At 38.2% G+C, this 15,328-nt stretch overlaps 1 protein-coding gene and 1 long non-coding RNA gene across 4 annotated transcripts in view; both read left to right on the top strand.

Annotated features, from left to right (window-relative positions):
• The window catches only part of PIK3R1 (phosphoinositide-3-kinase, regulatory subunit 1 (alpha)), a 53,114-nt gene extending 40,464 nt beyond the window's left edge, over positions 1-12,650 (top strand). Inside the window, exons 1-10 of one of the 3 annotated variants that reach the window (XM_009080695.1) lie at positions 1,693-1,708; positions 5,266-5,368; positions 6,038-6,136; positions 6,263-6,443; positions 6,914-7,039; positions 8,071-8,213; positions 8,482-8,658; positions 8,765-8,833; positions 11,088-11,258; positions 12,015-12,650. In XM_009080695.1, the coding sequence (XP_009078943.1) occupies positions 1,693-1,708; positions 5,266-5,368; positions 6,038-6,136; positions 6,263-6,443; positions 6,914-7,039; positions 8,071-8,213; positions 8,482-8,658; positions 8,765-8,833; positions 11,088-11,258; positions 12,015-12,204 (1,275 nt within the window). In that variant the 3' untranslated portion in view covers positions 12,205-12,650. Of the gene's footprint in view, positions 1-1,692; positions 1,709-3,775; positions 3,882-5,265; positions 5,369-6,037; positions 6,137-6,262; positions 6,444-6,913; positions 7,040-8,070; positions 8,214-8,481; positions 8,659-8,764; positions 8,834-11,087; positions 11,259-12,014 lie in introns of those variants that run through there. The other 2 variants (XM_009080694.1, XM_009080693.1) reach the window with 2 other exon arrangements.
• A 1,815-nt stretch (positions 12,651-14,465) lies between these two features.
• Positions 14,466-15,328, top strand: part of LOC103807942 — a 1,227-nt gene continuing 364 nt past the window's right edge. Inside the window, exon 1 of the long non-coding RNA XR_624784.1 lies at positions 14,466-15,243. This is a non-coding gene — a long non-coding RNA (uncharacterized LOC103807942). The remainder of the gene's footprint in view (positions 15,244-15,328) is intronic.

Below are 15,328 nucleotides of genomic sequence, written 5' to 3'. Positions count from 1 at the left end.
CTGTGTTGGGTACCTGTGCTTTTTTAAAATGATTGAAAAATTCAGTGCAACAGGTTTGGGTTGTCTTTTCTCCTTCGAGAATATGCATCTGTATCATGGCTCTATAAACCAAGAAGTGTTATCAACCCCTTCTGTAATTTCAGCAGTAAAGAGTCATATCATCTGCAGTTCAAAGCTGGATTAGTTCAGAAACACAGGTTGCCATCTCCATTTGAAGTAGGCTGTACCTTTATGACTCTGCTGCTTAAAATTATATTTAGAACCGACAATCACTCAAGTAGGCAAAGGCTAAAACTAGAGAAGCAAGGGATTGTTATAGGTGAAGCTAATCAATCAACTGTAAAATGTCAGAAATGTACTGGAGATATCTGGAATTTCTTTATTTAGGTACAAGTGATGGTTTGTAGCATAGAAGGATTTTGGTAGGTGGAGTGTGAGTGAGGCAAAAACTTTTCCATGCTATTTGCAATACGGAGCAACAGGCAGATCTCAAAGAACGCAGCTAGTAGAAATTCTCGCTATTTGCAGCAAGTGAGAGGAAAATTTTAATCCCCTTCTCTTTTACTCTGAGTTAAATATTGTGTCTGCTTTTCCTTTCACTTTGAATTTATTTCCTTGTAGAAGTTTAGCTGATGAAGAAGTTAACCTCTGTAGGCAGAGGGGTGCAGGCTCTTCCGTTGCTGCAAGTCTGTTCTGCACTAAACACTAAGACAAGGAAAATAAATTTTACCTAAACCTCTCCCTCTCTGTCCAGTCTCTTTTCCCAAGAAATGAATAATGCCGACATACTGGTAAACACCATGGATGCAGACAGGTGTTTCTTCTAGCATTTTCAGTTTATAGGGAATGGATAAAAAGCCTCACAGCATCAAACTAAGGGTCTTGAAGCAGCACCTGCATTTGTGATCCATCATAAGTGTGTAGGAGGTGATGCTGTGCTTGCAAGCAGGCTTCTCTGCTTGCACAGGGCAGCTCTGAGGGATGAGGCTCTTTTCAAGGAAAATTTTGATTCTCGTACGGTTTTTTTCTGCTCTTAGCCACTTCCTGCATTGGGCTGTTCATGTTGCTTTTCTTGACTTCGGCATCGCACGCAGCAGCCAGTGACAGAGACTATTTTAAGGCCTCTTACAATGGTCTTCTCATTTACTTCGCTAAAATGAGAAAGTTAGCCCTGCGTTGGCCACTTGTTAGCCGATGGCAACTTTTACTTTGACTCTGGCTCCCCTCCCCCACCTGAAATCCCTGGCTCAGCAAATATTTGAACCTGCCCAAGTTAATCATGAAACTGAGATCTTTATCTGAGAGAGACGTGCAAGCTACTGAGGGTGGTGGTTTCTTTTTTTTTTTTTTCACAGTACTGAAGTCAGGTTCACTTTTTAATGATGAACCGGAGTAAGTGGATAGCTTCTGCACAGCACAGAGCTTTAAGCAGTTAAGAAGAGAGAGAAGGCTTGGATTTTTCTCACTGCATGTTACAGCTCTTTCAGGGATTTTTATGGCATATTGGTTGGAAAACAGAGCAACCTCTTTTTCAGAATATTTTTTCCTTCATTGCTTCAGAGAAGCTTCCTAGGAAAAGGAAGTTTTAGGTTGGTTTTTTTTTTAAGCAAGATTTTTATAAGAGGAAACCAATTATTTTTTCAGGCTATTGGATTGTATTTTCAGGCTATATTACAAGGGTGATCATTTGCGATGCATAATTTACAAAGTAAGTGATTTTGAATTTCTGTGTGTGTTTTCTTCATCATCTGGTGGAAGTACTGTACTGTAACTGATTACCAGGTAGAGCTTTAATGGTCTTAAGGTACATGAATTAAATTAGTCGAGTACTTCAGTACCTCTGCAGGTTATATATGGAATGGGGAATAGCCTATCTGCCTCCTGTCTTTTCCTGCCTGCAGGCTAGGCTAGTCTGAGCTGAGCACTAACCTGATTATACAAGTTTGTTCAGTCCTAAATTGGGCCACCAGTGAAACCCTAGTGAAGTAATTTTTCCTGAAAGTATTCAGTGGGATAAAAAAAAACTTACTGATCCCACATGAGACGTAAATGCAGCAATGTAGGAAATCTTTGTAACTTAATTTAAATAATTACCTTGGCAACTACTCTGTTTGGGTAGCAGGTGGGCTAAACCTCCAAGTTCAGTGTTTAGACTTGTGTCTGGGATGATTTTAAGTATCCTGTTTCATTTTGGAAATGGAAGGAATCTTTGGAGCATGTCTACCTAAACAGGGAGGGGAGAGGAGTCTACTTCAGAAATGAATTTAAGCTTGTTATGTATGAAGCAAACTAGCATGCATCTTTTTGTAGATGCTGGTGCTCCAGACACCCTCATGTATGTTGATACTTGTCTAAAAGGGGTAACCTGCTGAGGGGCACAGATGGGGGGGTCGAGGGAGGGTTATATGTGCAAAATATTTGGGAAGCATATAAATTGTGTTAATTTTGTTAATGAGTATTTATGAGATAGAGCACATTTCATCTGCACCAGGATTTCTTGTAATGCAGGCACAGATAGTTGCTACAGCTACTCTTTGTTGTGGTTATTTTTGGTCTCTGGTTTTTTCCCCCCATAGATTATAGCAAGTATAAAGCATTCACATTGCTTTGCATAGCATTCTGCTCTGGAATTAATAGTGTGTTCTGTGCTTGTTTATTCCAAGAGATCTGAGAGAGTAACAGTCAGTGATGGCGGGTGTTAACAAGGAATATTTCTAAATGGTAGGAGGATACTGATGACATAAAGTCAAGTGAGGAAGGAGACACTGACAAGGGATTTTTGCTTTTAAAAACAATTAACTTCATAAATACCTCAGTGAGAACAGGGTAAAGAAACAGTGTGAAAAGGCAGACTAAGTCTTGCTGTATGCCAGCAGACAGGCTTTTTTATGTCCAGCAGAACCACTTTTCAAGATCTTGCTCAGTTCTTCCATGGTTTGTGCAAGTCTGCTGAACATATGATCACAATATTTGGTTTTTTGATTTCAAAATTATTTCATCTGGATTGATTTGGATTGTGCTTTATTGCATAATGATAAGAGAGGGAGACATCTCTGCAGTAAGCACATTTTAAATAATATCAACTCTGTCAGACTTGTGTGTCCATTAAAATAGTAGAAATCTGCACAGTTTAAAAACATGGTATTTCATTTTGTGGAGATATATATATATATATCTGTGTATGTGTAAAATGAGTGTGTAACTGATAGACACACACAGAGTCATGCTCTGCATCTTTAATATGTACAGTAGGTCTAGAATCCCTTTAAAGCTCTTTGAATGGTAAACTTCAGGCATCCAAGCAAGGGAATGCAACTGGGATGTGACCAACCTGCTTCTAAAGGGAGCTGCCCTGTGTGTGTGTCTGTGTGTGTGTTGTGTGCGCGTGTGTGTAAGAGCTACGTGCTGCAGCATATCAGCCTTTTGTCATCCTGCCAGGATTGGACTGTACCATGCTGCAAAGTCAGGAAAAGGAGCTGTGAACACAGGCAAGGAGAGCCCACTTGCTCCTTTTGTGTGTAACACCAGGTTTATGTTGCAGTTCTGCTAAATGTAGATTCTTTCCAAAACTGAAATTGTTTTAAGATTGATGTAGAACAAAATGAGGAAGCAGGAGTGGTTTGGTGACATTATTTTGACATGATTGGCTGAGGATTATGATGTAATAGGTTACAGTGCAGCCCCTTATAGGTTTTAAAATGAATTCCAAGACACCATTACAAAGAGAGCCTGACTCTTTCCTTGTGTCTGAGCTTACTCAGTGAAACTCATACAAATGTACAATACTGTTTGGAATATGGAAGAACTGGATATAGAATATCCTAAGACAGATATAAATTGTGGCACAGACTTGATGTTTTACATAGAAATGGATCCACCAGGTAAAACTGCAGTCTTATTATAGAAGAGTTAATTAATTTTGGTCTTTGCAATAGCTGCTGAAAATTTCTTATTGGATATGTCGTATTTCTTTACTTTGTTATTGATAGAATAGTTTTCCTTTTTTTTTTTTCAGAAACTGGAATTAAATTGTGGTGTAGTGCATGGTTATAGTAATTAGAATCTTAACATATTGAAATATCTGTCTGCTTACTTAATTGAATTTTTACTGAATTGACCTGTTTCTCCTTTTATTTTACTATGTCAGATGTAGTTTCAGTCCTGCTATTATATCATTGTATTTCTTTTATTTTTATTTTTTTTTTGCTCTCTCTGTTCCACACTGTGACTACAAGAAGATGCTGTAGTGACACTCTTATTTCCTGAAACAGTGATTACAAAACATTGCTTTGGATTGTTTCAAGGAAAAATATTTTTAAAATCTAGCAATGTTAACTGAATACCTGTTATAGCATCATTTTTTTTCATATCAAGTGGGAATATTGTGCTATCCTGATATTCACTGCAACTTTAAAAACATTCTCTTTTGAGCCTGATGGTAATATACAGGACAGAAATTATGTACTTGCTGGAGAACTAAAAGAGCTGAGTTGATTTTTAATCCTGATTCCAATGTAGTCCCCTCCTTGTTACTAAGTCAGTGCTGCAGTATCTTCCCTGGCACCCACTGGTATACGTATGCAGCTTTGACATTGAGGAAAGGGGGATGTGGGTTTTCATCAGTCCTGGCATTTGGAACACAATTTATTCTGTAGAATACTAAGATTAACACAAGGGATATTTGAGTCACAGATGGGTTTCTTAAACTGTTTGGTTGTTTTTGGGGGGTTTATTTGCAAATCATTACACAGAATGCTGAGGATCACAAAAACCCAATTCTTCAAATATACAGTATTGCTGTGGGTTTGCATCTTTTAATACTCAGCTTCTAGGTAAGGAAGCAGCAAAATTCCTCTGAGATCATTACATAGGGGGATTAAAAACAATGGGCATGTTTTGTTATTTGTGTTCACCTGGAGATAATGGAAGAAGGTGAAAGCAAACTTCAGATTTTTGTCTCTCAGACGCTTTCTTCACAGGAGGAGGAGATGAGTGTGGTGTTATATTTTGCCTAACTGTAAGAGTAACAGTTTTTTGAAACAGTGCAACTTTATTTTGAATTACATTGTTTCCAGTACAATATCTTGATTCCTCTAATGTCCTTTAAAACTGTTAGTGATGGACAACTCTGTTTTATAGCCATTCTCTTTTTTTTTTTCTCATTCCTAGAATCACAGAATTCCTGTAATAATCTGTAATTTCAAGGAATATATGGTCCTGTTTTCAGTGAGTTATAATCAACTTTTTTTCCCCTTTCATTTGCAGCACTGCCTCCTAAGCCACCGAAACCTAATACCGTAACTAACAATAGCATGAATAACAACATGTCATTACAAGACGCTGAATGGTACTGGGGAGATATCTCAAGGTAAATCAGCTGGGGACATTTATTTCTTATGTTTGGCTTTATGTTCTTGCTGTGCTGTTCTGTGTATGTGTATTGTGCTTCAGGTGTAGAAAAATTACAGTCCTAAGAGCTGTTTTTAGGATATTTCCCAACACAAACAAATTACAGTTGGTTTTATTCCAAACATGACTAAAAAGTTACAGGCACTCAATTAGGATGTAGTATGTGAAATGATTGTCCTGTTACTTTAAGGCAGCTGTATGAAATGCTAGTGTGAAGGGACAGCACCAAGAAACACGTATTTTCTACTTGTCTTTCATCCAGAACCTCCACTGTAGGGGCAGCAGTCAAAAAGTCAGACTAACAAGTGCCATATATTAGTAACATTTTTAACTGTACTATATATAGGTACATTAGACCAGCACTGGCTGTTCCAATTGTAGGGGCTTGTATGAACAAGCAGAAAGACCTTTGCATGAATAATAATTTTGCACAGCATTGAGAGGACAAAGACTATGCCATTTTTATATCCCAGTTGTTCTCCAGTAATTTAAAATAAGCTATTAAATAGCTGCATTTATTAGTGTGGAGATCTATAAGGCTTCTAAAACCCAGTCACTTTGAAAGAGAAGAATTTAGAGCTCTGTGAGGAGTAACTGAAACGATTGGTTGCTTTTGCTTTCATTTCAGAGAAGAAGTAAACGAGAAGCTTCGAGACACTGCTGATGGTACCTTTTTGGTACGAGATGCTTCCACCAAAATGCATGGGGACTACACACTTACGCTAAGGTGAGATGGGTCACACCAGGTCTGTATTGCTTGGTGGTAAAATGCAACGACTGCATTTAGCATGCAGTGTTCTTTAGGAAATGGTGCCTGAAGTATGCCTAACTTTGCAACATACTTTATTTGCAGGAAAGGAGGAAATAACAAATTAATCAAAATTTTTCATCGGGATGGAAAATACGGCTTTTCTGACCCATTAACTTTCAACTCCGTGGTCGAGCTAATCAACCACTACCGGAATGAATCTCTAGCCCAGTATAATCCTAAACTGGATGTAAAATTACTGTATCCAGTGTCTAAGTACCAGCAGGTAATTTAGCCTATTTTCTTTGTGTTTCGCTTAAATACAGAGAAATTACTGCAGACTGGGAAGTCATTTACCATTTAGAACTTCAGCTCTGCTAATATTTGAAAATATAAAGTGGATATAAAACCTGATATTTTTGTTTAAAACCAACTCCAGACTTTGCATATAAATAACTGAAACTTTAAATACTGCAGAAACATTATTAAGAAATAAATATGTTAATAAATATCCCACTCAGTGATGAAATACATAGTTTTCAGTATAAAGCTAAACACTTGCAATGCAAAATTGCTTTTTGTCATTAATTTCTCATTTGCATATTATGCATTTATTGCACTATATCTCTGTATTGATGAAAGAGGAATCGCATTTCCATGTAATTATCTAGGCATTTTAAAGCAGTTTTATCCGGAAAATCTCTGCAATATAATTGTTTCGTTACGGAGTATCTTTCCTTCTGCTCATCATTCCAGGATCAGGTTGTTAAAGAGGATAGCATTGAAGCTGTGGGAAAGAAATTACACGAATATAATACCCAGTTCCAAGAAAAAAGCAGAGAATATGACAGACTCTATGAAGACTACACAAGAACATCTCAGGTGAGCTAGATTAGAAACTGAAGGGAGAGTGGGAGACTTTGTAGATTTCGAAGAATACCATTGTGAATTCACAGTGCCATCTTACTCCTCCTCCCTCCTCCTCCTCCTCCTCCCTTCCCCCACCACTGCCTTTGCCCGAAAGAGGAAGCACACCTGATGTGCTTACTCAGAGTAGTAGAATTGCTTACTCATGTTTGGACAGCCACCACCTATAAACTTACCCACCCTGTGCCTGACAACTCCATCCAAAGCAAGTACAGAGCTATCTTGATTTACCAGCACTTCTGCATACTGACCTCATCAAGTTGAGTTATGCTTTTTCAAGACATATTTGCAGGGAAGAATTGCATTTTATTGCTGATTTTTGAACAGAATGGCTTACTATGCAGGATAGAGAGATGATGTGTGTAGATACAGTGCAGAAATGAAAAGCTGCCTCTGTCCTTCTTGCAGCTTAATTAGCCTCATCTTGAAGTGCTAGTGAATTAGTGCAGTTTTACAGGCACAGAGTCAAGACTGCTGCTTACAATGTGCAGGAAATCTGCCTAAAAATAGTAGAAGGAAAGTGGAGAACTGCTGGCAACTTGAACTAATGACTTAAGACTTGACTATCAAGTAGGTATGTAGGGGCAGGAGGATAGGATAGAGGACCTCTTGAGACCTGTCCAGGCCAGGGTGCTACACCTTGAATTTCAGAAAACCTCTAAGGACATTAGTCTATACAAAGGACAAAGTGCATTGCCATAAGGCTCAAAGCATCACGAATAATATTTATTTATACAGAGAAAAGATTGTAACGTTCTTTTTCTATCAGTTTTACTTTCTTGATAAATCTCAGCATGGAAAGCTTATCGTGGTAGTCTTTGACACAGGCCTGTGGTCTGCAAAGCCATAAGGCTTTGCAGACAGAATGCATTTTGGTAGAGGGATATTGAAGTCTTTTACAATATACCAAAGTGTTTCTGTGATACAAACCAATAAATCATCCCCGTTGTCTGATAACAACTGTAATAACAATTATTTATTTTCAGGAAATTCAAATGAAAAGAACAGCTATTGAGGCATTTAATGAAACAATAAAAATATTTGAGGAGCAGTGCCAAACACAAGAAAGATACAGCAAGGAGTACATTGAGAAATTTAAACGGGAAGGAAATGAAAAAGAAATACAAAGGTCAGTATTTGGTTTTGCATGAAAAATTGTATTATTTTTGAAAAGAGCAAACAATGCCGTGTCTGCCTAAAGCTGAAGCAAGATGACAAGCTTAAAGTTGTTCAGTTGTAAGGAAAGAAGCCTCAAATAGGGTAAATGTGAACTTGCAAAATATATAGCCACATCTAGAGACGTAATCTGTTCTCTTAAGCGTCTGCACCTCTAAATAGCAGATTATAAAGTTATGAATAAGAGATCAGAGTGTAACCCAGCACATTATTCCATTCAGAATTATGCACAACTATGAAAAGCTGAAGTCTCGGATAAGTGAAATTGTGGACAGCAGGCGCAGATTAGAAGAGGATTTGAAGAAGCAAGCAGCTGAATACAGAGAGATAGACAAGCGTATGAATAGCATTAAGCCAGACCTCATCCAGCTGAGGAAGACAAGAGATCAGTACTTGATGTGAGTATCACAAATTAACAAATTTGGGTTTAAGTTGTTTGGGTTTTTTTTAATGATATCCAATGTTTGTGACTAAAATATCATTGTATTTGCAATTATTGTCCAGGTGGCTGACTCAGAAAGGTGTCCGGCAGAAGAAGCTCAATGAATGGCTTGGAAATGAAAATGCAGAAGAGTGAGTATTGAAATATTTAAATATTTCTGGTGTTTCAAATCGTCTTATGCAAAAGTGAGATAAAGCAAACTTAATTCTTGGACCTCCACACAGAGGAAATCTCAAGCCTAGGTCTGCAGCAACAATACAGCCTACATAATGCAAGTTGCAGACAGGTTTCTGTCTCACTCCCTACTCTCCATTTTTCAGGGACGTGCATACTCAAGTTAATATAGCAAAGCACTGAAATGTGTCTTTATTCTTACCAGCAAAATTAAGTTTGTGAGGTGTTAGTGCCTTAGAGAGATGTCATGAGCAGATTTTTTCCAAATGTCAGGCTTTAGTACCATGGTGTTATCTAGTATAGTGGTACCCATACCAGTATATCACATTGCTGTTGGGGATGATAGATATGTATATGCTGAGGAGTGGTTCTTCTCCAGTTTTGTGGTTCTATTTAACTTTTCGGGCAAAGGGCAGGATAGTATTCTGTCATTTCAAGCAAGTTAGTTCACTATAGGTTCTGACAGGGACTAGGCTAATGAATACATTTCATTGCATTCCTGGGTGGTGTGAACATAGACCACATTTAAACAAAAGGAAGACACGAAATAATATCTCCAGTGTAGTAACAGTGAAGAATGAAGAACTAGAAAACCCAAGTTGTCTCAGTAGTATTTGTATCAACATTTCCTGCCTGTGTAGTTTCTCATGCATGCCTTTTATGCTGCCTGGTTGAATACACAACAAAAGCAGCAGAGTGACAATGACTCCTTAGTGGATTTACATTCTAGCTTTGTCCACATCTGTTTTAATTTGGCTTGGTTTATTGAGTCTCCTACTGTTATCCTGGAAATTGTACATCTCTTCTGTGGTAGAAGCAGGAGATTAAAATGGCATACACGTTTCAAAGCCACGTTGTTCTCTCAGTCTTTGAACAACTCAAAGATGATATGATGTAAGATATTTAGGCACCTGTTTCCAATGGTACTTTTATCACTTAAGCAGTGGACAAAGAACAATGCTGTGCCATGGGTTTAGTCTAGCATCAAAATAGTAAGTGAAACTGTTTGAAAAAAATATTCATGTTCTTTCACTCTGTGACTCTCCTGCCAGTGAGTCTGGTAAGAGCTCAGGCTTGAACTTTCAGTATATGACTTTTTTTCTAAAGTTGCAATGCAGAAAAAATGCCAATATAATGAGCTGGATGAAAAACAGGAATCACTTTCTCTAGATGTTGTTTGAAAATAGAGACATTGCCGAATGCATTTGAATATCATGCAGGTCAAAGAAGTATGATAGGATAAGGGACCTAGAGAGTGTTATCTGAAACAAAAGAACTATTTTTCTTCATGAAAAATGTAATTCTGAGGCTGCTGATTTCTGTAGAGTACTTTGAGAATCTTCAGAAAGACAGAACCATGGATGAGTGAGAAGTCATCTTTCCTTAGACCAAGGAAAACTGATTAAAAACCTATTACAGAGAGAATAAGTGCATTAGCCAAACACAGACTGATTGCAAGCTGAGCAGGAGAGGCAGGGCCCACTAGTGCAGGCTGCTGGGGGAGTGGGAAGCTCTGGAAACAAAGTGATGTCCAGACGGCTGAACCAGAGGCATCTTCTTTCATGGTGGGCTTCAGCTCAGAGGGTTCTCATAACTCTGAGTCAGCTTTATAGTTGGTGGCTCTTTTGGTAGAGAAGACCTTATATTACATGCTCTTCTCATAATCTGCTTATAAGGAGAGGGAGGAAAAGCACTCTACTCTTGCACCCTTTCCACAAAGCCATCTACCCTATAAGTAATTAATCTGTCTACCTGTACGACTGCTCACAGCTTCTCCAAGCAGCAGCTGCAGTTGATACATTGCATGGTTTTTCACTGCTGACCAAGTGTTCTGGTCTTTAGAAATGAAGCTGACTCAGAGGGTATTGATTTTGTTGGGCCTTGCTATTTACCAAAAACAGTGAACAGTGGTAGAAGTACTGGAGAGCTCACAGCAGATTCTGAAAAAATAGCACAGCATCTTTTAATATTCTTCTTTAGATTTGCATGAGTGTTGTTAAAAGAAACAGGAACCAGAGCTTGTATTTTAGTTCTGTTCATTGGTTTGAATGGTGCAGTATTACTTGGATTAGTTCCCTGGGTTTACCAGGGAGGCACCTTACTAATCATTGACTTTTTTGGTTTTGTAAGTAATATAAGATGAAGACTACTTAATTAATGGACTTTGCTCTGCTATGCATTTCACAAACACATCTTTTCCTATTTTGACAGCCAATACTCTATGGTAGAAGACGATGAGGACTTGCCCCATCATGATGAGAGAACATGGAATGTGGGAAATATCAACAGAAGCCAAGCTGAAAATCTGCTGCGGGGAAAGAGAGATGGAACATTCCTGGTTCGAGAGAGCAGCAAACAAGGCTGCTATGCCTGCTCTGTTGTGTATGTACCCACGTTTGTGAATGATGTAACCAGCATTTGAGGGGCCTACCTTGAGCTGAGGGCAGGTAGACAACTGCGTGTGCATGATGCCCATTAGAGCCTTGGGCTTGCTAGCAGGCCAACAAGTCCTGAGGACCTTCTTACTGCTGCTCCATTTCATGGAGTCATAGATTGTTAAGGGGTTGGAATGGACATTAGAGATCATCTAGTCCCAACGCCTGCCCTGGGCAGGGACACCTCCCACCAGAGCAGGTTGCCCAAGGCTTTATCCAACCTGGCTTTGAACACTGCCAGGGTTGGGGCAGCCACAGCCTCCCTAGGCAACCTGTGCCAGTGTCTCACCACCCTCATGGGAAAGAATTTCTTCCTAATATCTAATCTAAATTTCCCCTCTTTCAGTCTGTACCCATTACTCCTTGTCCTATCAGTGTAGTTCCTAATGAAGAGTCCCTCTCCCGTTTCTCTGTAGGGGAGTACAGAGTGACACAGCTCTAACCTGTACCACTCTCACAGATGAGCCTCACTCAGAAAGGAAACCAGAGCATGGATGCATTCCTTTCTGTGCTATCTCCTGCCGCCCTAAGCTAACGTGACATCTGAGAATTTGGGCTAAACCTGGGGTTTTGTCATTTTCCCACCAAAGAGGAATTCTATGTACGGACTAACATCTTAAGATTTATTGCCAATTCCTTATTTTCTATCTTAATTTTATTGTACTCACAAACTAAAAACTGGTTGTTTTGCTTCCTTTTTTAGGGTGGATGGAGAAGTAAAGCACTGTGTGATCAACAAAACACCTACTGGGTATGGATTTGCAGAGCCATATAACTTGTACAATTCGCTTAAAGAACTGGTGCTACATTATCAACACACATCACTTGTGCAGCACAATGACTCTCTCAATGTCACACTAGCCTACCCAGTTTATGCACAGCAGAGGCGATGAAGATCTTAATACTCTGGGTTGTTTGTTTTTTTTCTAAAGAGATGATTTGACAACATTGAGGCCTCTGGAGAGAAAAGGCTCCTTTCAGCTTTACTCAAGAATTTGCAGTATCAAAGCTATCTGTCTTCAGATGGGACTAAAGATTTCCTTCACAACTGCAGTGGGAGAGATCACAGTATTAAGCTGTGAATGTATGTTTGTAATCTGAAGTGCTTTTTTTTTTTTTTTTAATTAAGAAAAGAAAAACACAAGAGAAAAATCCAAACCTGATCTCCCTGCAGGGACATAGAGGCCTTTAAGCATGGTGCTTGTTTACGACCACTTCTGAAGCTTTACCAGCTAGAACATTGGATTATCCAGACACAAGGTATAAGAGGTCTGTGTCATTCGGTTATTGGAATTTCGTGGTCATGACCTGTCTTGGAATAGTGTTGCTGCACTCAGTGGATCCAGACACACAGCTTTGTGGATTTTATTTGGTTTCTGGTGAAAGATATGTAGCAGAATGGCACTTTCATTTCTAAAGGACACTTTAAAAGGACTTCAGTTACAGTATGTTGTTCAGAGTAATTGTAATAGCAAAGTGCCAGGAAGGGTTTTGTTTAGGTGATGAAAAATCCTGTTTTAAGAATATATTTAAGACTGAAGAAAACAGGACTTTCAGTGGCATACAGTGTATAATAATGTACATAGTACTGGATGACTAACTATCATTGATGGAAACTATCAGTACCAAACTGCTTCTTCTTTTTCCCTTTCTGTTTGCTGAAAGCTGAATTCTTAGACTATGCTATGCAATACTGAATTTTCTTTAGGCTGTAGTCTTCTCACAAGCATAGGGAGCTTGTTTTTCTTTCCTGTTTCATTGTCTTCTTTTTTTCTTTTGCCTGAGAATATTTTTCCTGATGATTATTTTTCGTTATTAATTTTCTTGTTTGTTTGGGTTTTGTTTTTTTTTTTTAAATGTACAGGAAGCCAGCAAGAGTTGGCTTGAGAATTAAAACTATGAAATATTTTACAGTTTTCTTTGTACAGAATATTGAGCTACTAGCTCAGAGTTTAAAAAGTTCATAGATTTTTTTTTGACTAAATATTTTGTTGGGCAGTGCCTGATAAGCTTCAAAGCTGCTTTATTCAATAAAAAATATATGAACATTACAAAATATCACTGAGTCCAACAATACTGTTTCAGAGATATCTTTAGAATACGGTACCATGCTACGTTTGCTTCTTGAAGCATTTTGAACTTCTATCATGATTGTCTTTGTATTTGGAAGACAAAAAACTTAGTGTATCCTTCTTTGATAATGACTGCAGAAAAAAAAATGGGGATATTTTGCTACTGCAGTGTAGAGTGTAGATAGTTTGGATCTCAGAATGAATCCACCTTCATAGTAAATAAATTGCTTCTTGACCTCCTGTGGCAGAATTTTTGTCAGCATGTAAAGGTATTTTCATTTCACATGAAGGAAGTTTCTCTAATCTGTTGCCTCGGTTTGTTTTTTGTATTAGTATTGTGGAAAAAAAAAAGGCTTCCACCTTTGCTAAGAATGTTTGGATACAGTATAGAGCTAATTAAGACTGGAAAATGTCTTTTTTGAAAGTGATCAGGCTCTGATATTTTTTTTCAGAAGTTTGTAGGCTGAGGCAGTATCAAGGTGTACAGTTCCATAATTTCAGGGCACCAGAGAGTTATAGATTTCCTTAGTTAAGGGAAACAAATACATGAATCTCAGTAAAGCAGACTTACTAGTAATTCTGGGACAGTTCACTGCTGATGGTTTGCAATGGTTATTTATTGTCCTGATCACTGAGGAAATTCACGCATTGCAAATTGATAAAGTAATCAAGTTCAGAGAAATCTTGGAAAAAGTTTTGAGTAAGTGAACATATGAATTTATTCTTCCCCCGAGATGCAAAAGGCCAAGACCCATTACTATTAAAGAGAGTTGCACACACAATCAAAAGAGTGAGATCCATGGAGTTCTCTCACAATAGTTCTGGTTTAGAGATACTTGTGTTCTATTTCAAAGTATGCAATGCTTTATAAGCTATTGGAAATAATAAGAAGAAATTTGCCAGTCTCCAATAGTCTTTGTGTTATCTTCATTTTTACATTGTTACTTCTGAGGCTGTAAATCTTTTGACTTTATTTTAATTTTGTGCTCTTTTTTTTTTTTTGATGGGTTGTCTTTGCTTTCCTGTAGGTGTATTTTCTTACTAGAATTTATATCAGGAAAATAGATTCAACAAATATTAATGTTTCATGATAGTCGTCACTTAGAAAATTATTCTGAATATTTTTCCTGAATAGAAGTTTAGTCTTGATCCCTTCTCTTCCTCATTCCACACTCTTTTCAGGCCTGTAGGACCATGTAAATTTGGTATACTAATAACTGGTTTTTACTATGAAAAGCACCAACAATTTCTCTAGCATGCCAGTTATACTACTGGGCTTGAAGTTACAGATTAATTCAATATACAACAGTTTAACACTTTGTAGCAATCCAAGATATTCTTTGGACGTATGTTAATTTCTGAATGTTAAATATTTTAAGAGTAAAGTCGTACTTTTTTTTTCTCTCTGTAAGCAAAGTATATGTAACCTGAATTGATGTTTCACGTAGCATTTGTCAAGAAATTTTATCGTAGTTAAGGCATTTGGATCTAATTTTCCTCGTATTAAGAAAACCCCTGCTATGTCAGTGGGGCATATCCTTAGCATGCCCAGCCCAGTATGGAATATAATTCGTTCCTGCGTGCTGTGCAACTTCTCTTCATGTGTGGCTGTAGCAGAAAACAAACAGTGTGCGTGCAGATTTGGCACTTGCTTTTCTTGCATAAGCAACAATGAGAAATAAGCACTGTGTTGTAAAGATGAGTGCTTAGGGCTTCTTATGGGGATGTTCTGCCTACACTGGGTCTGTGCAATTTGCAGGGATCACTTACACCCTCAAATTGTCATGAGGTGGGTTTTCTTTGGTACTTTTGTATTGTGTGGCCTCTGCATTTCTCTCCCTCCTTAATGCACAGAGCTAAGTCATCATAGAATCATAGAATTTCGGGGGTTGGGATGGACCTTAGAGATCATCTAGTCCCAACCCCCTGCCCTGGGCAGGGACAC

This window comes from Acanthisitta chloris, unplaced genomic scaffold (assembly GCF_000695815.1).
Source record: "Acanthisitta chloris isolate BGI_N310 unplaced genomic scaffold, ASM69581v1 scaffold11688, whole genome shotgun sequence".
Classification (NCBI taxonomy): domain Eukaryota; kingdom Metazoa; phylum Chordata; class Aves; order Passeriformes; family Acanthisittidae; genus Acanthisitta; species Acanthisitta chloris.
The sequence above is the reverse complement of the archived record's forward strand: the minus strand, read 5'-3'. Positions and strand labels throughout refer to the sequence as shown.